The sequence below is a fragment of the Hypanus sabinus genome, chromosome 19 (assembly GCF_030144855.1).
Source record: "Hypanus sabinus isolate sHypSab1 chromosome 19, sHypSab1.hap1, whole genome shotgun sequence".
Lineage (NCBI taxonomy): Eukaryota > Metazoa > Chordata > Chondrichthyes > Myliobatiformes > Dasyatidae > Hypanus > Hypanus sabinus.
In genome coordinates this window covers 3,142,479-3,168,380 of record NC_082724.1, presented here as the reverse complement: position 1 = coordinate 3,168,380, position 25,902 = coordinate 3,142,479, and the positions used below count along the sequence as shown (strand labels likewise).

General features: G+C 51.9%; 1 protein-coding gene and 1 pseudogene across 3 annotated transcripts in view; both read left to right on the top strand.

Annotated features, from left to right (window-relative positions):
- Positions 1–19,340, top strand: part of LOC132377676 (sodium- and chloride-dependent taurine transporter-like) — a 60,626-nt gene extending 41,286 nt beyond the window's left edge. For all 3 annotated transcript variants that reach the window (XM_059943902.1, XM_059943901.1, XM_059943900.1), the window contains 6 exons: positions 5,869–5,981; positions 11,013–11,150; positions 11,435–11,537; positions 14,337–14,437; positions 15,122–15,292; positions 16,188–19,340. In XM_059943902.1, the coding sequence (XP_059799885.1) occupies positions 5,869–5,981; positions 11,013–11,150; positions 11,435–11,537; positions 14,337–14,437; positions 15,122–15,292; positions 16,188–16,340 (779 nt within the window). In that variant the 3' untranslated portion in view covers positions 16,341–19,340. The remainder of the gene's footprint in view (positions 1–5,868; positions 5,982–11,012; positions 11,151–11,434; positions 11,538–14,336; positions 14,438–15,121; positions 15,293–16,187) is intronic.
- Positions 2,101–2,232, top strand: LOC132378191 (U2 spliceosomal RNA; annotated as a pseudogene).
- Positions 19,341–25,902: the final 6,562 nt, after the last annotated feature.

Sequence of the window (25,902 nt, the reverse complement as noted above, 5' to 3'; positions counted from 1 at the left end):
GGATTAGAGAGGGTGCAGAGGAGATTTACCGGGATGCTGTCTGGATTAGAGTGGGTGCAGAGGAGATTTACCGGGATGCTGTCTGGATTAGAGTGGGTGCAGAGGAGATTCACCAGGATGCTGCCTGGATTAGAGAGGGTGCAGAGGAGATTCACCAGGATGCTGCCTGGATTAGAGAGGGTGCAGAGGAGATTTACCAGGATGCTGCCTGGATTAGAGAGGGTGCAGAGGAGATTGACCAGGATGCTGCCTGGATTAGAGAGGGTGCAGAGGAGATTCACCAGGATGCTGCCTGGATTAGAGAGGGTGCAGAGGAGATTTACCGGGATGCTGTCTGGATTAGAGTGGGTGCAGAGGAGATTTACCGGGATGCTGTCTGGATTAGAGTGGGTGCAGAGGAGATTCACCAGGATGCTGCCTGGATTAGAGAGGGTGCAGAGGAGATTCACCAGGATGCTGCCTGGATTAGAGAGGGTGCAGAGGAGATTTACCAGGATGCTGCCTGGATTAGAGAGGGTGCAGAGGAGATTGACCAGGATGCTGCCTGGATTAGAGAGGGTGCAGAGGAGATTCACCAGGATGCTGTCTGGATTAGAGAGGGTGCAGAGGAGATTTACCAGGATGCTGTCTGGATTAGAGAGGGTGCAGAGGAGATTTACCAAGATGGTGTCTGGATTAGAGAGGGTGCAGAGGAGATTTACCAGGATGCTGTCTGGATTAGAGAGGGTGCAGAGGAGATTCACCAGGATGCTGCCTGGATTAGAGAGGGTGCAGAGGAGATTTACTGGGATGCTGTCTGGATTAGAGTGGGTGCAGAGGAGATTCACCAGGATGCTACCTGGATTAGAGAGGGTGCAGAGGAGATTCACCAGGATGCTGCCTGGATTAGAGAGGGTGCAGAGGAGATTTACCAGGATGCTGCCTGGATTAGAGAGGGTGCAGAGGAGATTGACCAGGATGCTGTCTGGATTAGAGAGGGTGCAGAGGAGATTCACCAGGATGCTGCCTGGATTAGAGGGGGTGCAGAGGAGATTCACCAGGATGCTGCCTGGATTAGAGGGGGTGCAGAGGAGATTTACCAGGATGCTGTCTGGATTAGACAGCACGTCTCATAAGGATAGATGGAGCGAGTTTGGGATTTTCTTCTCGGAGTGAAGGAGGATGAGAGGTGCTTTGATAGAGTTGTACATAGTGACAGGAGGCATACATAGAGTGGACAGACCGAGCCATTTTCCCAGGGCAGAAATAGCTAACATGAGGGGAATAATTTTAAGGTGGTTGGAGGGAAGTGCAGGGGGTTGACAGAGGTAGGATTTTTACACAGAGTGGTGCGTGTGTAGAACACACTGCCAGGGTGGATACAGGTGCCTATTGGGACATTTAAGAGACTCTGAGAGAGGCAAATGAATAAAAGAAAAATGGAGGGTTATGTAGGAGGGAAGAGTTAAATTGGGTACAACATTGTGGGCTGAAGGGCCAGTACTGTTCTGTAATGATCTGTGGTCTAATGGGCCTACCGGTCAGTCAGGAAAAGTGGCCGCTGATTAACCCACTCCATGAGAAACTACACAAGCATGTCTGACCAGCATGAGCAGAGTTAATTCACAGCACAGTGTGGAGGGAGCTTCACTCTGTGTCTGACCCCGGGAATGTGTGATGGGACGGTGTGGAGGGAGTTTCACTGTGTCTGACCCCAGGAGTGTGTGATTGGATGGTGTGAAGGGAGCTTCACTCTGTGTCTGACCCCTTTTTTTTTATTTACAAAATCCTTTATTACAAATATCGGTGCTATACAATATATACAAAACAGTGGCAAACACAATTACTGCACTACAAATAGACAATAGACATTACACCAGAATGTTGCCATCTCTATCCACGATGGCATTTACACCCCGCGGAGCCCAACGGTCTCGAAACTCCTCCAAGGCCGCTGTGGACTGCGCGTGTTCCTTTTCAATAGTTACCCGGGCACGAACATACCCCCTAAACATTGCCAGGCAGTCTGCCCGGGGAGATCCTCCCGCCACCCGTTTCCAAGACCCACGGATGGCGGATTTCGCCAGCCCCAGGAGCAAATTGACTAGGACATCCTCATCCATCGCTTCTCGGCCTTTTGGCTAAGATCAAGTGTAGTATCTGTTCTTATCAGTTTAATATCTGATACGTCCCTTATCTGTGTCTGACCCCAGGAGTGTGTGATGGGACGGTGTGGAGGGAGATTCACTCTGTGTCTGACCCCAGGAGTGTGTGAAGGGACGGTGTGGAGGGAGCTTCACTCTGTGTCTGACCCTGAGAGTGTGTAATGGGACGGTGTGGAGGGAGCTTCACTCTGTGTCTGACCCCGGGAGTGTGTGACATTAGACAATAGGTGCAGGAGTAGGCCATTCAGCCCTTCTAGCCAGCACCGCCATTCACTGTGATCATGGCTGATCATACACAATCAGTACCCCGTTCCTGCCCTCTCCCAATATCCCTTGACCCCGCTATCTATAAGAGCTCTATCTAACTCTCTTGAATGCACCCAGAGACTTGGCCTCCACTGCCTTCTGGGGCAGAGCATTCCACATACCCACCACTCTCTGGGTGAAAAAGTTTTTCCGCATCTCTGTTCTAAATGGCCTACCCCTTATTCTTAAACTGTGGCCTCTAGTTCTGGACTCACCCATCAGCAGGAACATGCTTCCTGCCTCCAGCGTGTCCAATCCCTTAATAATCTTATATGTCTCAATCAGATCCCCTCTCATCCTTCTAAATTCCAGTGTATACAAGCCCAGTCGCTCCAATCTTTCAACATATGACAGTCCCGCCATTCTGGGAATTAACCTTGTGAACCTACGCTGCACTCCCACAATAGCAAGAATGTCCTTCCTCAAATTTGGAGACCAAAACTGCACACAATACTCCAGGTGTGGTCTCACCAGGGCCCTGTACAGCTGCAGAAGGACCTCTTTACTCCTATACTCAATTCCTCTTGTTATAAAGGCCAGCATGCCATTTGCTTTCTTCACTGCCTGCTGTACCTGCATGCTTGCTTTCATTGACTGATGTGCAAGAACACCTAGATCTCGTTATGCTTCCCCTTTTCCTAACTTGACTCCATTTAGTGTGATGGGACAGTGTGGAGGGAGTGTGTGATGGGATGGTGTAGAGGGAGATTCAGTCTGTGTCTGACCCCGGGAGTGTGTGATGGGACAGTGTGGAGGGAGCTTCACTCTGTGTCTGACCCCAGGAGTGTGTGATGGGATGGTGTGGAGGGAGATTCACTCTGTGTCTGACCCTGGGAGTGTGTGATGGGACAGTGTGGAGGGAGATTCACTCTGTGTCTGACCCCGGGAGTGTGCGATGGGATGGTGTGGAGGGAGATTCACTCTGTGTCTGAACCCGGGAGTGTGTGATGGGACGGTGTGGAGGGAGTGTCACTCTGTGTCTGACCCCAGGAGTGTGTGATGGGACAGTGTGGAGGGAGATTCATTCTGTGTCTGACCCTGGGAGTGTGTGATGGGACGGTGTGGAGGGAGTGTCACTCTGTGTCTGACCCCAGGAGTGTGTGATGGGACGGTCTGGAGGGACGTTCACTCTGTGTCTGACCCCGGGAGTGTGTGATGGGACGGTGTGGATGGAGTTTCACTCTGTGTCTGACCTCGGGAGTATGTGATGGGACGGTGTGGAGGGAGTGTGTGATGGGACGGTGTGGAGGGAGTGTGTGATGGGACGGTGTGGAGGGAGTGTGTGATGGGATGGTGTGGAAGGATCTGTAGAGCTGGTGGAGTACATGGTGGGAACAGGACAGGATAATGCTGAGTGAACTGCCATGCTGGTCTCCACACACAGTCCCGAGTTTATAGTTTTAACCCATTTATAAGCCCCTAATAAGTGTCTTTCAAGGGTTTAACGTAAGCAGCATAATCTGCAGGAAGTCTGAAATGTTGTCATCGTTATTTGTCCAGATATATTTTTGTCGTCCATGTCCGTTGCCTTTCCCACCGTACTATCCCTGACTCGTTCTTGCTGAGTGTCACGTTGGGCAGCGCGCTCGTGTTTTTCTCAGCCTTGCGCCAGCTGACCATCCCCCTGCGTGTCTCCGTCTCCTGTCAGGGAGAGCTGGCCACTCGTGATATCTGGTGACCAGGAGATGGTCAGAGCTGACCCAGTTTCTTTGCATTGATCGCTCCCCCGCTGTAATGTTCATCGATTTCTTCAGTGTAAACAATCGTGGAACTGAGATCTCAAACCAAGGCTATTTGGAATTTTTTTTGTAAATCTTATTACTGATTTGCCCAGACTCTGAACTTGACCACTGTCCTGCCCAGCTGCCACGTTCCCCTGATATGTGAGGTCAATATGCAGCTTTCCTGGCCAAGCTGTGTGACCGTTCTACTGGGGACGTTGACATCAGATTCCCACCAACCACAAGACGGATGTAGTTCCATGTCTCTGCAACATTATCCTGTCCAGGACTCCCTGCACCATCACCCCCTCTCAGTTTGCACAAGTCACCCCTGTCCTCTCTGAGGCTGTTCCCCACACTCAACCCAAACCAACATCGCCCTCTGACTCAGCCCCAGTCTCTCCCCCCCCACCCCCATCCTGTCAACGTCAAACCAAATCTCCTTCATTCCCAGGACAGCCCCCATACCGTCAGGGGTACATGTCTCCCTTGCTCAGTTACTGGCTGACCTGATCGTACCTGTGATCACACACACACACAAACTGATACACCCACATCCCCACACACTTTCACAAACTTACACGTGATGTCACACACACAAACATCAAGAAACACACATCCTCAAGACTGGCACAGATTCTCTCAGACATACATGAACACACACACACACACACACACACACACACTCACACTGACACACACTCACACACACACTGACACACACAAACACACACACACACATACACAAACACACACACTCACACTCACACACACACATACATGAACACACTCACTCACACACACACACATACATGAACACACTCACACACACAAACACACACACTCACACTCACACTCACACACACACACACACACTCACACACATACATGAACACACTCACACTCACACACACATACATGAACACACACACTCACACACACATACATGAACACACACACTCACACTCACACACACACACACACACACACTCACACACTAACATACACACACTCACTCACTCACAGACACACACACACACCACTCTCTGCTTTGTTTTGTTTTCTGGATAAATATTTGCGTTGTTAAACTGTAGCCTGTGTAATTCCTGCTGACGTTCACATCCTACTGTAATGAGGAAGATGCCATAAAGTTTTTTTTGGGAGGGAGAGGATTTGTGTATCTCCATACGATCTCTGGTGAACATTTTGCTGCAGTTTCTGGAACATTCCGTGCCCTTTAATCCCTTTCCTGGAAGACTGGAACTTGAGCACAGAGGAGGCTGTGCAGGGAATGGTCACACAGCCTGAGAACCACCCACCCCCTCACACTCCTCCACTCAGTCTGCACTGAGCCACTCCGCCCATCACCATGTGCTGGGCCGTATTTAGGGCCTGTCGTTGTAGGTTTGCCACCCACACCCTCTGGTGGGAGATTTCATCAGGTTGAACGTTAGCTTTGTTTTAAGAGATTCCGCTGCGATATGATGTACCTGTACTTTTGTTCAATGCAAAAGCATTATCATTTAGTGCCTCTTGTCCCCCTCCCATGTCCTCACCCCTCCCCTCTCCCCACCCCCTCCCCTGTCCTCACCCCTCCCCTCTCCCCACCCCCTCCCCTGACCTCACCCCTCCCCTCTCCCCACCCCCTGTTTTATTTCTCCCCACCCCTCCCTGTATTTCTGCATTGCCTCCTCCAGGTCCCGGTCTGGCATTCATCGCTTACCCTAAAGCTGTGAGCTTGATGCCTTGGCCAACATTCTGGGCCGTCTTGTTTTTCGTAATGATCCTTCTTCTTGGCTTGGACAGTCAGGTCAGTTACTGTGTCTCTCTCATGGTTTAATGGGGGGGGAGTGCTGAGTGGGGTTTGCCCTCCTCACCCCCTCTCTTTCTCCTCCCCCACTCCTCTTTCTCTTCGCTTCCCTCCCCCTACCATGGGGGTGAGGGTCTCCACCGCGCTTCAGTACTTGGTGGCGGTGCCCTCTGCGAGGGAGGGGCGGAGGGCAGGGTGGGAGATGGGGGCTGGGGGCAGCCCAGCCAGGAAATGAGAGTCAACCAGCCAGTGCCCCCCCCAACAGCATGGGGCAAAAGACAACTCCCCACCCCGACCTCTCCCGTGAATGGGGCAGTGCGGGAGGAGATGCTGACTGGCATCCAGACCACGAGGCGGCTCACCCCCTGCACTCACGCATGCCGATTCTGGATTGCATGAGCTCCCACACGCGTGTTTGATTCGGCACGCGTCCACCGGCGTGTCTCTGGCCAGGTGTATACCTTGGCCTCTGTGTGTGTGTGTGTGAGTGTGTCACACGCTTTTCTTTGGGTCACGCATGTGCGTGTCCCATGTTCTCCCCACACCCACATGTCCTTTTCAGGCACCCGCCTGCCGTCGTCTCTGGGCACGTGCCCTTACACGCGTGTCTCTGGATTGACACATGCATGCACGCGTGTCCTTTCCTTGGTGAGATGTGTGCATTTGCCTTACCGAGAACCACCTGGACACGGATATCTTGGGTGTGTGTGTGAGATTCTCTCGGTGTGTGATGGGTGTGCAAGCCCATTCTCACACCCAGGACAGTCTCTCTTCACCGGGATTGTCCACGACCTGCTCGTTCCTGCCTCGCTAATGGCCAGCACCTCGAGCTTGCCACCCCCGGGCTGCTCCCCGGCCTGGAAGAGACGCTCACCAGACCCAAACTGGTCTTCGGTGCCCCGTACACTGACCGAGTCGAGAAGCACACACCAAACACGGGAGGAACACCGCAGGGCAGACAGGGGGCTGGAGAGGGAGGTGGGGGGAGGGGAAATGGTAGGTGAGCAGTGAGGGGGCAGGTAGTCTGTGGGGGGTTGAGATGAATTAAGAAGTTGGGAGGCGATAGGTGGAAAAGAATAGGGCTGAGGAAGGACTCTGATAGGAGAGGAGTGTGGACTGGGAGTAAGGGAAGGACAAGGGGAACAAGAGGAAGCAGTGGGCGGGTGAGGAAATGAGGAGCGGTATGAGTGGAACCAGAACGCGGGATGGAAGTAGAGAGAAGGGGAAGGGGGAGGAGTTACTCAAACTTGGAGAAATTGAGGTTTGGAGGCAGAATGTGAGGCGTTGCTCCCGCAGCCTGAGAGTGGGTGGCAAAGGAGGCCGTGGACTGACTAACATGTCGGGGTGGGAAAGGGAAGCAGAGTCGAAGAGGGTGGCTACCAGGAGTTCCTGCCTTTCGTAGCGGCCAGAGGCACTTTATCCCCTCCGCAGACTTAGCCTGACCTGTGGAGTCCCTCCAGCCTGTTGTGTGTGTGCTGCTCTGGACTTCCAGTGTCTGGTGCCCAGTCAACGCACAAGCCTGTACTTTGGTAAGTGCGGGGGAGTCTGTCTGCCCATCTTACCTGGCGTAGCTCCCTCCCCATGGGGCAGAAAAGCATCTGCCAGGGATCAGGAAGTGGATGTGTGCCAAGGGATGGGCTGGTGTACCCAGGGACATTGGTCTTGCCACGCCTCCTGGTGTGTGTGCCCGGAGAACAGTGAAGAGGCTTGAAGTGTGGGTTAATAATTGTTGATCACATCCTGTTGTGTGAGCAGGTAAGTGTTTTATTTCCATTGTGCTCTCTGCCTTCACCGGTTATATTTGTGACCTCTGCCTGACCTCAGAGTCCAGCCTGTGACTCCTCTCCCCGTCTATCTGCCCGTCTCCCAACCCAAGGTGGAGGGCTGTTTCAGAGATACGGGGTTAGCTCTGTGTGGGCATCAGAACACCAGGTGAAATGTTCCGTTTGCACCATCTGCGGGCGTGCGGGTGGCAGCCTGCCAGTACCACCACGTACAGCTTGACCACAACTACCCAGACTTAACACATGCATCTGTGGTCTGTGGCAGAAAACTGGAGCACCCTGAGGAAACCCACACAGTCACGGGAAAATGACAGCGGGAATCCAGCCTCAGTCGCTGTTCGCTACGTTTGGTTGGGTTCCATGTTGCCCACAGCCCTCCATGTCACCCAGTCCTCCACCACTGTCCGGCTGGGGAGATTCTGGCAGTAGCCTCACCTTGCTGACTGGGAGACTCGACGTTCTCCGATCCCCACCCTAGCTAAACATCTGATGTGCACCAGATGGTTGACAGAATGTTCCAGAAACTCCATTTGGGTGTTAACACACCGACTGACATTGCCTGCGGTCAGACTCTAACTCACAGTCTCTCGAGGCTATAAAAGACTTAAACACAAACGCGGTCAAACGTAATGTTGACTTACAGGTGTGTGACAAACGGCTGATTAGCCGGAAGATCATGTGCGTTTGGCAATGAGCTCACCAGATCAAAGTGAATAAACAATGCAGATATGTTTCCTGGTAATAATGCTGAGGAATGTTGCTACTCTCCCACACGTCCAACTGTAACCCACCATGGAAAACATACGTCACCCACAGCTCCTTAGGAATCTCTGTGAGTGTGTGAAAGGACAGGAGGGAGCCCCACTCTGTGTCTGACCCTGGGAGTGTGTGATGGGACAGTGTGGAGGGAGCTTCACTCTGTGTCTGACCCCGGGAGTGTGTGATGGGACGGTGTGGAGGGAGCTTCACTCTGTGTCTGACCCTGGGAGTGTGTGATGGGATGGTGTGGAGGGAGCTTCACTCTGTGTCTGACCCTGGGAGTGTCTGATGGGACGGTTTGGAGGGAGCTTCGCTCTGTGTCTGACCCCGGGAGTGTGTGATGGGACGGTGTGGAGGGAGATTCACTCTGTGTCTGACCCCGGGAGTGTGTGATGGGACGGTGTGGAGGGAGATTCACTCTGTGTCTGACCCCGGGAGTGTGTGATGGGACGGCGTGGAGGGAGCTTCACTCTGTGTCTGACCCTGGGAGTGTCTGATGGGATGGTTTGGAGGGAGCTTCACTCTGTTTCTGACCCCTGGAGTGTGTGATGGGACGGTGTGGAGGGAGATTCACTCTGTGTCTGACCCTGGGAGTGTGTGATGGGACAGTGTGGAGGGAGATTCACTCTGTGTCTGACCCCGGGAGTGTGTGATGGGACGGTGTGGAGGGAGTTTCACTCTGTCTGACCCCGGGAATGTGTGATGGGACGGTGTGGAGGGAGATTCACTCTGCGTCTGACACCGGGAGTGTGTGATGGGATGGTGTGGAGGGAGATTCACTCTGTGTGTATGACACTGGGAGTGTGTGATGGGACAGTGTGGAGGGAGCTTCACTCTGTGTCTGACCCCGCGAGTGTGTGATGGGACGGTGTGGAGGGAGCTTCACTCTGTGTCTGACCCCGGGAGTGTGTGATGGGACGGTGTGGAGGGAGCTTCACTCTGTTTCTGACCCCTGGAGTGTGTGATGGGACGGTGTGGAGGGAGTTTCACTCTGTGTCTGACCCCGGGAATGTGTGATGGGACGGTGTGGAGGGAGATTCACTCTGCGTCTGACACCGGGAGTGTGTGATGGGATGGTGTGGAGGGAGATTCACTCTGTGTGTATGACACTGGGAGTGTGTGATGGGACAGTGTGGAGGGAGCTTCACTCTGTGTCTGACCCCGCGAGTGTGTGATGGGACGGTGTGGAGGGAGCTTCACTCTGTGTCTGACCCCGGGAGTGTGTGATGGGACGGTGTGGAGGGAGCTTCACTCTGTGTCTGACCCCCAGGAGTGTGTGATGGGATAGTGTGGAGGGAGCTTCACTCTGTGTCTGACCCCGGCAGTGTGTGACGAGACGACTGATGGAAGTCTCTGTGTGTCTGACCCCGGGAGTGTGTGATGGGACGATGTGGAGGGAGCTTCACTCTGTCTGACCCCGGGAGTGTGTGATGGGACGGTGTGGAGGGAGCTTCACTCTGTGTCTGACCCCCAGGAGTGTGTGATGGGACGATGTGGAGGGAGCTTCACTCTGTGTCTGACCCCCGGGAGTGTATGATGGGACGGTGTGGAGGGAGCTTCACTCTGTGTCTGACCCTGGCAGTGTGTGATGGGACGGTGTAGAGGGAGATTCACTCTGTCTCTGACCCTGGGAGTGTGTGATGGGACGGTGTGGAGGGAGATTCACTCTGTGTCTGACCCCGGGAGTGTGTGATGGGACAGTGTGGAGGGAGTTTCACTCTGTGTCTGACCCTGGCAGTGTGTGATGGGATGGTGTGGAGGGAGATTCACTCTGTGTCTGACCCTGGCAGTGTGTGATGGGATGGTGTGGAGGGAGATTCACTCTGTGTCTGACCCTGGCAGTGTGTGATGGGACGGTGTAGAGGGAGATTCACTCTGTCTCTGACCCTGGGAGTGTGTGATGGGACGAATGATGGAGGTCTCTGTGTGTCTGACCCTGGGAGTGTGTGTTGGGATGTTGTGGAGGGATCTTCACTCTGTGTCTGACCCTGGGAGTGTGTGATGGGACGTTGTGGAGGGAAGTTTTACTCGATCTGTCTAGTGTGACAGTGGACAGGGAGTATCAGTCTCTTCTCATCCATTCTGTCCCTGCTCAGTCAGATGCTCTGTGATGGAATCTTGCTTTCCTCAGTTGGAGACCTTTTCCTCGGTTGTGTCCTGGTGGGTTTGATCCCCTGTAAGCTGTCCTGGCCCACACCTTTGAGTAAACGTTACCCCCTCCATCCTATCGTATATCTGCCTGCCCTCTACACAACTTCACTTTCCCCTCCTTACACCATCTTCCCACATATTTTACTTCTGGTCCTCCCTCAACTTACCTTCCCTCTCTCCCAAGCTGAGTCCTCCCCACCCGTCTCCTGCACCCAGACTCCCTGCCACTCCTGGAATCCGGCCTGTCCCGGCACGGGTCCTTTGCTCAGTCGGGAGGGTAGTGGGTGGGCGCTGCCCGGAATCGAATCAGTCACTGACCCCTGATCTCTGCCCGCAGTTCGTGGAGGTAGAAGGTCAGATCACTTCGCTGGTGGACCTGTACCCGTCCTTCCTAAGGAAGGGTTACCGAAGGGAAATCTTCATCGCTATAACCTGCACGCTTAGCTACCTGATGGGCCTGGCTATGGTCACCCAGGTAAGTGCCCTTCCTCGAGAGGCACAGGAGTAGGGTGCAGATGGGAGAGAGAAACCCTCATCGGTTCAGACCAACATGCTCGAGAAGGGGTCAAATGAAGCAGCAGGGTGTGGGGGGCTGACCCTGGGGAAGAGCTGTGAATGAGCTGATCTGTTCAGGGAGTGCCTGCAGAAGTTAGAGGGAGAGAGGGTGGGAGGGTAAGACTGTATTTCTGGTAGATTGGATGGTGGAATCCGGTTCCCTTCATGCTGATCCTCACTGTGTTCTCCCTCCTCTGTCCCCAGGGCGGTCTATATGTGTTTCAGCTGTTTGATTACTATGCAGCCAGTGGCATGTGCCTCCTCTGGGTCGCGTTCTTTGAATGCATTGCAATAGCATGGGTGTATGGTGAGTGTCCTTTACAAACATCAAACACACAGATCATCACCGGTACCGGAACTCTGTGTTATACAGTGACAGACCCGTCCCCACCGGTACCGTACCCCGGTGTAATACAGTGACAGACCCGTCCCCACCGGTACCGTACCCCGGTGTCACACAGTGACAGACCCGTCCCCACAGGTACCGTACCCCGGTGTCACACAGTGACAGACCCGTCCCCACAGATACCGTACCCCGGTGTCACACAGTGACAGACCCGTCCCCACCTGTACCGTACCCTGGGGTTACACAGTGACAGACCCGTCCCCACCGGTACCGTACCCCGGTGTCACACAGTGACAGACCCGTCCCCACCGGTACCGTACCCCGGTGTCACACAGTGACAGACACGTCCCCACCGGTACCGTACCCCGGTGTCACACAGTGACAGACCCGTCCCCACCGGTACCGTACCCTGGGGTCACACAGTGACAGACCCGTCCCCACCGGTACCGTACCCCGGTGTCACACAGTGACGGACCCGTCCCCACCGGTACCGTACCCCGGTGTCACACAGTGACAGACCCGTCCCCACCGGTACCGTACCCCGGTGTAATACAGTGACAGACCCGTCCCCACCAGTGCCGTACCCCGGGGTCACACAGTGACAGACCCGTCCCCACCGGTACCGTACCCCGGTGTTACACAGTGACAGACCCGTCCCCACCGGTACCGTACCCTGGGGTCACACAGTGACAGACCCGCCCCCACCGGTACCATACCCCAGGGTCATACAGTGACAGACCCGTCCCCACCGGTACCATACCCCGGTGTTACACAGTGACAGACCCGTCCCCACCGGTACCGTACCCCGGTGTCACACAGTGACAGACCCGTCCCCACCGGTACCATACCCCGGTGTTACACAGTGACAGACCCGTCCCCACCGGTACCGTACCCCGGTGTCACACAGTGACAGACCCGTCCCCACAGATACTGTACCCCGGTGTCACACAGTGACAGACCTGTCCCCACAGATACTGTACCCTGGTGTCACACAGTGACAGACCCGTCCCCACCGGTACCGTACCCCGGTGTCACACAGTGACAGACCCGTCCCCACCGGTACCATACCCCGGTGTTACACAGTGACAGACACGTCCCCACCAGTACCGTACCCCGGTGTCACACAGTGACAGACCCGTCCCCACCTGTACCGTACCCCGGTGTCACACAGTGACAGACCCCTCCCCACAGATACCGTACCCCGGTGTCACACAGTGACAGACCCGTCCCCACCGGTACCGTACCCCGGTGTCACACAGTGACAGACCCGTCCCCACCGGTACCGTACCCCGGTGTCACACAGTGACAGACCCGTCCCCACAGATACCGTACCCCGATGTCACACAGTGACAGACCCGTCCCCACCTGTACCGTACCCCGGTGTCACACAGTGACAGACCCGTCCCCACAGATACTGTACCCCGGTGTCACACAGTGACAGACCCGTCCCCACAGATACTGTACCCTGGTGTCACACAGTGACAGACCCGTCCCCACCGGTACCGTACCCCGGTGTCACACAGTGACAGACCCGTCCCCACCGGTACCATACCCCGGTGTTACACAGTGACAGACACGTCCCCACCAGTACCGTACCCCGGTGTCACACAGTGACAGACCCGTCCCCACCTGTACCGTACCCCGGTGTCACACAGTGACAGACCCGTCCCCACAGATACCGTACCCCGGTGTCACACAGTGACAGACCCGTCCCCACCGGTACCGTACCCCGGTGTCACACAGTGACAGACCCGTCCCCACCGGTACCGTACCCCGGTGTCACACAGTGACAGACACAAATGTGAAGAGTTTCCTGTCTTGCAAATTGCCTCTTCCTGAACTGGGTCTAATTTTAAATCCTTTCCATGCTGGGAGTTGAATTTTGTTGATTGGATTGAGATCCTTTTGAATTTTTCCTGCACCTGTTCACTCTCTCCATATATGGTCCTGACCATCTTTGGTCTATGTTGAAGACTTGCTGTTAGTGTTCAGGCTTGTCCCTGGGGCACTGGTCCCTCTCGCTTGTATTTACTTTGGTGGTGTTTATATCAGTCTCCTTCCGAATTGCAACGCTCAGTGAAAGGTCACTGAGACTGATGTTCTGTACAAATCGCCATTTACTACTCCTTATCCATACCATTTACTACTCCTAATCCATACCATTTACTACTCCTTATCCATACCATTTACTACTCCTAATCCATACCATTTACTACTCCTAATCCATACCATTTACTACTCCTTATCCATACCATTTACTACTCCTAATCCATACCATTTACTACTCCTAATCCATACCATTTACTACTCCTAATCCATACCATTTACTACTCCTTATCCATACCATTTACTACTCCTAATCCATACCATTTACTACTCCTAATCCTAATCCTAATCCATACGCCTTCGGACTGTGGGAGGAATCGAGTGCCCAGAGGAAGCCGACGCTGTCACGGGAAGAGGATATGAACTTCTTACAGACAGTGGGAATTAGACCAGGAATGCGCTAATGGCTACGATCCTGTGCCTCCGGTTTTTCCCAAATTCCCATCAATGTCTTTGCCCAGCACCCTTCCTGACCTGCTTCAGTCCTGCCTGATCCTTCACCCTCCCCATCTTGACCATCCATAGTCCCAACCCCCCTAAGACGGTCCACTGTGAACCGCCTTTCTCCAGTTTTCCAGCCCCCCGCGAACATAGGCAAGTGCCCGGTTCCTGGCGTGCCCCGGTGACTCACTCAGCTCTCCCAACTCCCAACAGGAGCCGACAACTTCTACGACGCAGTGGAGGACATGATTGGGTACCGACCAGGGCGGTGGATGAAGTGGAGCTGGACAGTCATCACTCCATTCCTCTGCATGGTGAGTGCGGACCCTGCCCCTGCTCTTAAGTGTGGTCTAACCAGAATTTTCTAGGAACCTGACAGGCAGCTTCTTTACGTGAAGGGTGTTATCTATGTGGAAAAGCTGCCAGAGGAAGCGGTTGAGGCAGGCACAGTAACAACTGTTTAAAGAGACTGGGACAGGTCCATGGATTGGAAAGGTTTGCAGAGATTTGGGCCGAACTTGGGCAGATGGTACGGTGATCTTTGTGGACATGGACCAGTTGGGATGAAGGGGTTGTTTCTATGCTGTGTACTACTTCATTAGTGCAACTGAACCGTCAGTCGGTTCAATGTTTCATGGGTGTTCTCCGTCCCAGGCTAGGAGGGGCGTAGGGTGCACGCGAAGGATTGTAAGTTGATGGACCAGTGGAGAGGGAGATGTACACACTGGAGGTTGGACCAACTGAGAAGAAGTGGGAGGGCGAAGGTTGGCAGGGTCTTAGTGGACTGGCAGAGGGGCGATGGCTGGGGTTTAACACGGTGAGGGCTGGAGAAATCTCTGTATCTGTCGATGGGGAGTGTATGCGGTACACTCGGAGGACCAGCAGTGGGTCGGCCAAGGAGGGGGTGCTCATAGGAAGGTCTCGGAGAGGAGGGACTGGCTGGGCGAAGCTTGTCAAGGTCTTGGCGGACCAGCATTATCCCGATGTTCTCCCCGCAGGCTTGCTTCGTGTTCTCTCTGGCCAAGTACACACCTCTGACCTACAACAAGTTGTACAAGTACCCGGACTGGGCAGAGGGAGTCGGCTGGCTGCTCGCCCTCTCCTCCATGATCTGTATCCCGCTGGTGGTGGTGGTGAAGATCATTCATTCAGATGGGCCGATCATTGAGGTAAGTGGCTGATGGGAGGTCCTATTCAAACATCATTCACCCCCCGCTGGGGTCATTCTCACTTGAGTTGGGTCACAACAGATGGACTTCCAACGTGAGCACTTAAAGGTTTAAAGATTCGCTCTACATGTCACACGTACATTGAAACACACAGTGAGATGTGTTGGCATCAATGACCAACACAGTCTGAGGATGTGCTAGGGTAGCCTGCAAGTGTCACCGTGTTCCTGACACTAACACCGCATGCCCACAACGCAAGAACCCTAAGCGGTATGGCTTTGTACCGTGGGAGGAAACCCACACGGACACACAAGCTCCTTCAGACAGTGGCAACACTTGAGCTGGGTCTCTGGTGCTGTGAATTGTCACACTAAGGACTGCTCTCCCTTGCCACCCCTCCCTGCTATGCCATTGTCCGGCCTGGCCTGTGGGGGGTGGGGAGGTCTCTGGTAGTCAGGGTCTGATGGCCTGTGAATGATCTGGTTGTCAGTAGGAGATCTGGTGCCCGGGGAGGATCATAGTGGTTAGGGGACATTTGGTTGTCAGAAGATCTGGTCATTGAAGGATCGAGTGGTCAGTGGGAATCTACCTCAGCGACTCCAGGAGAGATCATACTTCTGTTCCCTGGAGGGAGGTGGAAGGAAGTTTTCTGTCCTGCAGCCAGTCAGCAGCACATCACAAATCTGCCAGGGTGCCCACTTCAGGGGAGGGGCGTGTGTGAAGCATTGAGACAACCTGATGGGTGAGGGAGACGGATTCATTCCCCCTTGGCCGGGAAGGGGAGGGTGCAAGCAGGGGTATTGTTCCTCGGAACCGTCTGCTGGGATCTCGGGGGGGCGGGCGGGCTCTCCCCGTGCTCCAACTCTTGCTTCATTATTTCTGCTTCTCTTGCCAGCGGATCAAGATGCTCACAGCACCCAAAGGAGAAGGCAGAAAGCCCAAAGATGTGGCTCTGGATGCTGAAGCTGTGGTCCCACTCAGTCCCAATGGGACTGTGGAAAGCGATGGAGGGAAGCCACCGCAAATAATTATAGAAACTGCGATGTAAGCTCTCTGTGAGAGACTCAATTTCTGCTTTTTTTGATGAACTCTAGTCTTTTTAGGACCAGTTCCCTCTCCCCCACCCCTCACCTAGTCCATTCACAGCAGCTGGTCCCAGCCCACTGGTGTTCCAGCAACGTTGGAATTGATCTAGCAACCCATCGAAATTGTCTAAGTGGTCAACCTGCTGCCCCCCCCCCCCCCCCCCCGCCACCTCCCCTTCCCTTGTCACCACCCTCGGATCTCGCTGTGTAGCGTGGAGTCCTTTGCAGGTCCTCCTGGGTGGATGGCATTACCCTGTCAAAGTGCTGGGTGTTCCAGTCCCTGCCCCTCTCTACCAATACCAGCAGCCCTTAAATATTACTGGGGCAATGTATTACAAAAAGAGTTCCAATTCAAAACACTGAACTCTGTAGAAGTCTGCTGTCCCCCTCCCATCCCCTTCCCCCTCTGACACCCTCCCCCCTCCCCTCCCCTCCCAGAAATCAGGGGGAGTTCCCAAATCCCACACAACACTGGACCAATCCCCCCGTAAACAGCAGGATCCCGTGGCCAGGAGATGGTGTGGCTGGAGGCTGCTTTGTCAATGACATACAGCTGGTAGATTTACAAAAAGCTTAAAAAATATATGTTGCACAGTGTTTTAAGACTTTTTTGTGTGTATGAGTGTGTGTCAGTGTGCGTGCGCGCGTGTGCGAGCCTGTATGTAAGAATAATTAATTAAATTTACATTGTACCTGTGGCTTTTTGTAACAAAGATCATTGTGCACATGATCCCAGCATCAATATTGTAGAGAGTTTGAGGAAGATTTTAAAATCCTTGTCGTTTTTTTTGTATGGAGCGTATTTTTCAATCCACGACAACTTTGTGTTAATCTGTTGTAGGTTTACTGTATATTTTACTGAGAAACATTGAATATATTGCAGCTTAACAGTGCTACTGGTCTGTCACTGGATCTTTTTGGCATGGACTAGTTGGGCAAAAAGGCCTGTTTCTGTAGTGACTGAGTATTTCAGGAGTGTTTAAAGATAGTCACTCTCTCTCTCTCTATCTCTACCTCTCTTCCCTTCCCTCCTTCTCTCTCTTTGCCTCCACCTGCCTCTGCCTGTCCCTTCTCCCTCCCTCCCTTCCCCACCTCTCTTCCCCACATCCTTCTCCCACCCTTTCTCTCACCCTCCATCACTCTCTCTGTCTTGCTCTCCCACCCCAGCCGAACGGGCCCCCATGTCACCATGTTGGGTTGGCGATGGTGCGGTGGGGGGTGGGGGAGAGTTAACACGATGCTGGACTGTCTGTACCCCAGACCTGGAGAGTGAACCTGAGCCCATTCCGACCCTCTTTCCACACACAGATGTAGGGTTAATGTTGAGGGAGGGGCAAGAGATATTGCCCCAACGCCCTGCCGTGGACACTGGGTGCTGCATCTCTTGACTGCAGCTTAAGTACCACCCCCACCCCCTTCCCATCCCATGTGAGCTGCCCCTGCAGCCTGAAGTAACAGAGACCCTTTCTGGATGCCTGGAAGGGAAATGTGATGCTTTGGGCAGCCCGGTGCTAACTGGAAATCACACCCCACCATTCAGGTGAGTGGGGAGTAGGGAGGTGGGATTTGGGCACCCCCAGTTTCTGTGCCAGTTGATTTCGGGGTGCCTGGTGACAAACTTACTCAGAGCGGACTTCAAGGTCCCTTGCTCCCAACACCCGTACTGCTCTTGTCCCAGTTGGAGAAGAGCTCGATTCCTCCATCTCCCATGTGGTTCAAGTCCCAGACGGGGAGGGGTATCTGCCCCCATTTCCCGGTCTCACACAGGGAGGGAACGTTTCTCCTAACACCCACCCACTTGGAGTTAGCAGCATTGTCCAGGGTGAGTCTGGTACCGTTGCCGGGCTGTGCATAGTGAGGGTCCAGGCAAACCCGGGGGGAGAGAGACACGCACCTGAGGATGCAGACTGTGGGCCGTTGTAGATACCCGGGCAGGGACAGTTGCACTGAGGGAGGTGGACAGTTGAGTGTGTGCCATTGAGAACTCCCTTGGCAGAAGGAAACCAGTACTGAAAGCAGCTCACACTACACTGATCTCTATTCAGTGATTAATGTGTATTTAAAAAACCTGCATTTGCAGAGACGCTCTCTGATGTAGTGAAGTCACTCTGATCCACAGGCTCCCCACCTCCAGCCCCTCTTAATGCCCTCTGTAAATACAGGTGCCCCGAATTACATAGCATTTTAACTCCTTTTTTTAATGTGTCAAGACGACAGATTTGCAATCTTAGATACCAAACACTTTTCCTAGTGAATAAGCTTTGAAAAATGATGTGCATTTTTGTTTTATATACGGAAATGTTGCGTTCTCCAAATTCGACAAGTTCGCTGGTAATATTCTCGACTTGTGTCGAATGGTTTCGATTTCATGGCAGGAATCCTGGCCACCGACTCTTTGGTGAAGAGCTGGGGAGTGTAAGGGATCTAGCTGCCATTCCATTCCCACTCTCAACACAACCTGAAGGTGGGAAGCAGGATTTACCTCCTCAGCCTGAGATTTCCCCTCACTCTCTCCCATTCCCTGTCTCCCCAGACCCCCCCCCCCCCCGCTCTCTCTGCTATACCCCTTTACCGTTGTTATCTTTCCCTTCCCCCCCTCACCCTACTTACACACCTACCTTTCTGTCAAACTCTGGGACACCAGGCCTGGTGGTGAAGGGTTTCTGGTGAGTTTGTAAGGGTGGGGTGAGTCTTGTTGTCCCAGAGTTGCTGTCTGGGGGCCGGTTCCTGTCCATATCTGTCCAGTTCTCACGGTTTCTCCATTTGAACCAAAACTCGGTTCGATGTTTAGCAGTTTGCAGTTTTTTTTTAGACAGATAAAGGATATAAAACATATGTATTTATATAATACAGTATATTCATGTGTCATGTGCTTTCTTAGGTAACAGTTTGAATTGTATTAGAAACCTTGATCTTGTACGTGTGAGTAAAAAAATTAATAAATGTTTACAGTTTTCACTGACCTTCCAGTCTTCAGAGATTTCTTACAGTGTAACATGAAGTGAGTGTGGGGACAGTCCTGGGGGTGGGGTCACTCTGGGGGAGTAGTACTGGGAGGAGTCATACTGAGGGAGGGTCACACTGTGGGAGGGGTGTCACTGAGGGAGGGTCACACTGTGGGAGGGGTGTCACTGAGGGAGGGTCACACTGTGGGAGGGGTGGTACTGAGGGAGGGTCACACTGTGGGAGGGGTGGTACTGAGGGAGGGTCACACTGTGGGAGGGGTGTCACTGAGGGAGGGTCACACTGTAGGAGGGGTGGTAATGAGGGAGGGTCACACTGTGGGAGGGGTGGTACTGAGGGAGGGTCACACTGTGGGAGGGGTGTCACTGAGGGAGGGTCACACTGTAGGAGGGGTGGTAATGAGGGAGGGTCACACTGTGGGAGGGGTGGTGAGGGAGATTCACACTGTGGGAGGGGTGGTACTGAGGGAGGGTCACACCGAGGGAGGGGTGGTACTGAGGGAGGATCACACTGTGGGAGGGGTGGTGAGGGAGATTCACACTGTGGGGGGGTGGTGAGGGAGGGTCACACTGTGGGAGGGGTGGTACCGAGGGAGATTCACACTGTAGGAGGGGTGGTACTGAAGGAGAGTCACACTGTGGGGGGGTGGTGAGGGAGGGTCACACTGTGGGGGGGTGGTGAGGGAGATTCACACTGTGGGACGGGTGGTACCGAGGGAGAGTCACACTGTGGGAGGGGTGGTGAGGGAGATTCACACTGTGGGAGGGGTGGTACTGAGGGAGGGTCACACCGAGGGAGGGGTGGTACTGAGGGAGGGTCACACCGAGGGAGGGGTGGTACTGAGGGAGGGTCACACTGTGGGAGGGGTGGTACTGAGGGAGGGTCACACCGAGGGAGGGGTGGTACTGAGGGAGGGTCACACTGTGGGAGTCACTGGAGTCTTCCTGTGCTTCTGTCATACTGCAGCCCCAGCCCCTCCACTGGCATGGTATTTATCTTTTATTCTATGTGGATTCTGACCTTTGTTCTCCATTTTCTTATCTATCAGCTATTTTTATTCCTGTTGGGATCCTCCCACCTCTTTACAGGTTTACCATCCTTGACCCTGTTGTCCCTCACTGGCATTCTCCCTATCAGAAGAGATTGTGCTGTCAGGCCAAGAGCTCTGCCCCTCCCCGGATTCATTCACCGTGTGTGACACTAGACACGCTCTCACCTCTCCAACGAACTTGCACCCTCACCTTCCTCTCCCCGGATTCATTCACCCATCGTGTGTGACACTAGACACGCTCTCACCTCTCCAACGAACTTGCACCCTCACCTTCCTCTCCCCGGATTCATTCACCCACCGTGTGTGACACTAGACACGCTCTCACCTCTCCAACGAACCTGCACCCTCACCTTCCTCACGGGGAAGTTACCTCTACTGCTAGGCCGTTCAGCCCATCAGCTCAATGCCTGCTCATGGTGACATGTGTCAAGGAGGGGATAGATGGTCACAGTCTTTCTCTCGGGGTAGGGGAGTTGTTAGAGCAATGTTTGACATTTAGCTAATGACTTCTCAGCCACAAATCTTCAAATCTGAATATAGATTGTGTATTTAATTTAAATTGCAGCTCTGAACAGTAGTTTCCTAAAAGCCTTGACTCACGGACTGGGAGATGCTGATTGGAATTAATATAGATGTCTGCAGTGTGGGTGCAGACTGGGAAGTGTGAAGTGTCCTTTGATGTTGAACACATAAAATATTGAGCCCCACGTTGGGCTGGGCAGGCCATTGCTGTACTCTGTTGAATTTAGAATCTGCCTCACTGTTCTGCGGTCGCTTCCTTCATGCAGCCACGGGAGTCTGGTGGTTGGCTTTGGCCAGAGAGCCTGTTTCCTGTTGTCCTCTGTGAGGTGGCAGGTGACGGGTACATGGAGAAGACAGGAATGAGAATAGTGACAAGCTTGGGGGTGGAACAGAGCCGAAGATGGTGGAATGTGATAGGTGGAACCTGACGCCATGTGAGGGGGTATTTTTCAGGCCTGTCTTCTGCAGAGTTTACAAGAATGAGAGGTAGATCATTGAAAAAATACAAAATTTGGAAGGTCGATGCTGAGTCAGTATTTACCCAGTCTGGGTGTCGCAAATTCAGCATTGCACTCAACTCTGCAGGGCCGGATAACGCATTGTGCAGCTGCCATCCTGCAGCCCCTTCTGGGAAGAGCGAGATGCAGGGCCTCAGGTCTGAGATGGAGCTCACAAGTAGTTTAAAGAACTGGACCGATTCCAGAGTGATCGCACTTCGCTTGAAATAGCAGATGATTGCACAGTGAAATCGAAGGCTTCGGAGACAATGAGCTCTTGGTTTCACCTTCCAGCCCAGCACAGATCTACAGTTTCACTTCTTTAACTCTCCACAACCTGAGTTTCCCTTGTTCACTGGCCGTACACTGCCTGCTGCTTGTGGGCCTGGGTGCTGTCTGCCAGCTGAAGCCCCCCAAGGAAAGGCACAGTGAGCCCGCCAGTGTGTGAATATCTGTGTGAGCGTGAGTGTGTTCCTCGATGAGGATAGGTGTGATGAACCTGAGCACACGCCAGCAGTGTGACACACCAACACAGTGTTACCCTCTGACCCGGGGAGCCCTCCTGACATCAGAATAACAGGACAACACCGAGCTGGGGATTTCCTTGGGAGGGTGGTGCAGCTGTGACAACATGGAAACAGGCCATAAGCCCAACTGATCCAGGCCAACCAACAAGATTCCCTCTCAATGTTTTGTAGCTGCATTGTTCTGAACTGAAGGTTTTTACATGGACTGAAAACTGTGTGGCATATTAATTTTTTATTGTAATATGCATACTATGAATGTTGAGAATGACAATTTTAAAAACATTTGATTTTGAAGGGTATAATGATACAACAAAAACTTTTTTTTCATCTTTTATAAACTTTTTCTCACCTGCCTTTGTTTCAGTCAGGATGCTGTCAATTGTGCCCCTGTAAAAAGTTTTTAGGATTTGGGAGGTCCATACCAAACTTCCTCAACTGTCTGTTGTGCCTTTTTCACCACAGCCGGTATGTACAGACCACGTGAGATCCTCGGTGATGTTTATGTTGAGGAACTTAAAGTTTAACTTAAACTTAAAGAAGAGAAACACCCTCTCAACCCCAGATCCATTGCTGTCAACCCATCTCCATTCCCCCTGTAATCCACAACCAGCTCCTTTGTTTTTGCAACATTGAGGGAAAAGTTATTTTCTTGACACCACTATATCAGGGTGATGACTTCTTCCCTGTAGCCGTCAACCATCAGGTTCCTGAACCAGTGTGGATATTTTCACTCACCTCAACACTGAACTGATTCCACAACCAACAGACTCACTTTACAGAACTTTACAACCTGTGTGTTCAGTATTAAGGGTTGCTTGTCAGTCTGTGGGTAGATTCTCACTGATTCGGTTGTGTGTCTTTGTTCTACTGTGAATGCCCGCAAGAAAATGAGTCTCAAGAGTTGTAGATGGTGATGTACAGTATGTACTTTGATAATTACTTTAAAGTTTGATATTTTAAAGAGTTATATTAAAATAAAGTTAGACATAATAAAAGGTACATAATTACAGTAATACTAGCATGTATTTACAATGTAGGGTGGTGGCGTGGAGATTGGTCTCTACCAAAGGAGGTGTAAGGTGCTCCTTCCCTCCACTAGCCTGCAGGTCACCCTTGGGCGAGGTGTAGTACCCCCCCCACATTCCCCCTCCCCCCAGATCAGGGTCACGCGAAGTCATGGGAGCAGGTGGTGGACGGTCGTATAAGCAGCCGGTGCAGATCACAATCCTGGTTATGTGACCACTGACACCAGGCAGACAATCTCTGAAGAGTATTGATAATAGGACCAGAAGATATAGGAGCAGAATTAGGCCATTTGGGCCATTTGGCTCATTAAATCTGTTCTGGCTGATTCATTCTGCCTCTCAGCTCCAATCTCCTGCCTTCTCCCCGTATCCCCTCATGCCCTGACTAATCAAGACCCTATCTATCTCTGTCTGAAATGCACCCAATGACTTGGCCTCCACAGCTGCCTGTGACAACAAATTCCACAGATTCACCACCCTCTGGCTAAAGAAATTCCTCCTCATCTCCATTCTAAAAGGACGCCCCTCTATTTTGAAGCTGTGTTCTCTGGCCCCCACTGTAGGAAATAACCTGTCCACATTGACTTTAACAAGGCCCTTCAACATTCAATAGGTTTCAGTGAGGTCACCTCCCCCACTTTCCTTCTGAATTCCAGTGAGAAGAGGCCTAGAGCCATCAAAAGCCCCAGAATTATTTTTGTGAAACTCCCTTGAACCCTCTCCAATGCTAGCACATCTTTTCTTAGATAAGAAGCCCAAAACTGTTCACATTACTCCAAGTGAGGCCTCTCCAATAAAGTTTCAACATTACATCCTTGCTTTTATATTCTAGTCCTCTTGAAATGAATGTTAACATCGCATTTTCCTTCCTCACCGCTGACTCAATCAGCAAATTAACCTTTAGGGAATCCTGCACAAGGGCTCCCAAGTCCCTTTATTCCTCAGATTTTTGAATTTTCACTTCGTTCAGAAAATAGTCTATATGCTTTCATTTCTTCTCCCAAAGTGCATGACCACACACTTCCCAACTCTGTATTCCATCTGCCATTTCTTTGCCTATTCTCCTAATCTGCCTGTCCTTCTGTAGCCTCTCTACTTCCTCAAAACTACCTTTCCCTCTGCCTACCTTCGTATCATCCGCAAACTTTGGCACAAAGCCATCAATTCCTCATCCAAGTCATAACATATAATGTAAAAAGTATCAGTCCCAACACAGACCCCTGTGGAACACCACTAGTCAATGGCAGCCAATCAGAAAAGGCTCCCTTTATTCCTATTCAATCAGCCACTGCCTTATCCATGTTATAGTCTTTCCTGTAATACCTGGGGCTTTTAGTTTGTGAAGCAGCCTCATGTGTGGCACCTTGTCAAAGGCCTTCTGAAAATCCAAGTACACAACATCCACCGATTCTCCTTTGTCTATCCTGCTTGTTATTTCTTCAAAGAATTCCAGCAGATTTATCAGGCAAGATTTTCCCTTGAGGAATCCATGCTAACTATGGCCTATTTTATTGTGTGTCTCCAAGTACCCTGAGACCTCATCCATAACAATCAACTCCAATATTGTCTTGACCACTAAGGTCAGACTAACTGGCCTATAGTTTCCTTTCTTCTGCCTCTCTTCCCTCTTGAAGAGTGGAGTGACATTTGCAATTTTCCTGTCTTCAGGAACCATTCTTCAGGAACATGTCTTCAGGAATCATTACGAGTGCCTCCACAATCTCTTCAGCCACCTCTTTCAGAGCCCTGGAGTGTACACCATCTGGTCCAGGTGACTTATCTACCTTCAGACATTTCAGTTTCCCAAGAACCTTCTCTCTAGTAATGGTAACTTCACACTCTTCTGCCCCAACACTCTCGAACTTCCAGCAAAATACTTATTCAGTTCATCCACCATATCCTTGCCCCCCATTACTACCTCCCCAGCATCGTTTTCCAGAGCTCCCGTCTCTTTCACTCTTGAAATGGATTTTATTTCCTACCTCCTTCACATACATAAGGAGTAAAAATCTTTATGTTACATCTCCATCTAAATGTGCAATGTGCAATTTATAGTCACTTGTAATAAATAGTATGTACAAGAGGACAGTCAATATAACGTAGAAATACAGTTGTGTCAGCATGAGTTAATCAGTCTGATAGCCTGGTGGAAGAAGCTGTCCCGGAGCCTGTTGGTCCTGGCTTTTATGCTGCAGTACCATTTCCTGAATGGGTTGTGGTTGGGTTGACTTGGGTCCCCAATGATCCTTCGGGCCCTTTTTACACACCTGTCTTTGTAGATGTCCTCAATAGTAGGAAGTTCGCATCTACAGATGTGCTGGGCTGTCCTCATCTTTCTGCAGAGTCCTGTGATTGAGGGAGGTACAGTTCCCATTCTAGGCAGTGATGCAGCCAGTCAGGATGCTCTCAATTGTGCCTCTTTATGTATCTGAAGAAACTTCTTATATTTTCTTTAATATTATTGGCTAGCCTACCTTTGTATTCCATTATTTCCTTCTTAATGACTTTTTTGTTGTTTTCTGTTGGTTTTTAAAAGCTTCCCAATCCTCTAATTTCCCACTAATCTTTGCTCTATTATATGCCCTCTCTTTGCTTTTTATGTTGGTTTTGCCTTCTCCTGTTTGCCATAGTTGTGTCATTTCATGTCATGTTTCCTTTAGAATACTTCTTCCTCTTTGGCATGTGTATATCCAGCACCTTCTGAATTGCTTCCAGAAATTCCAGCCATTGCCATCATCCCTGCCAGTGTTCTTTTTCAATCACTTCTGGCTAACCCCCTCTCGTGCCTCTGTAATTCCCTTTACATCTGCCTTTAGCTTCTCCTTCTCAAACTGCAGGGTGAATTCTATCATTTTCTGATCATTGATCCCTAAAAGTTCTCTTAAGCTCTCTAATCAATTCTGGTTCATTGCACAGCACCCAATCCAGAATAACTGAGC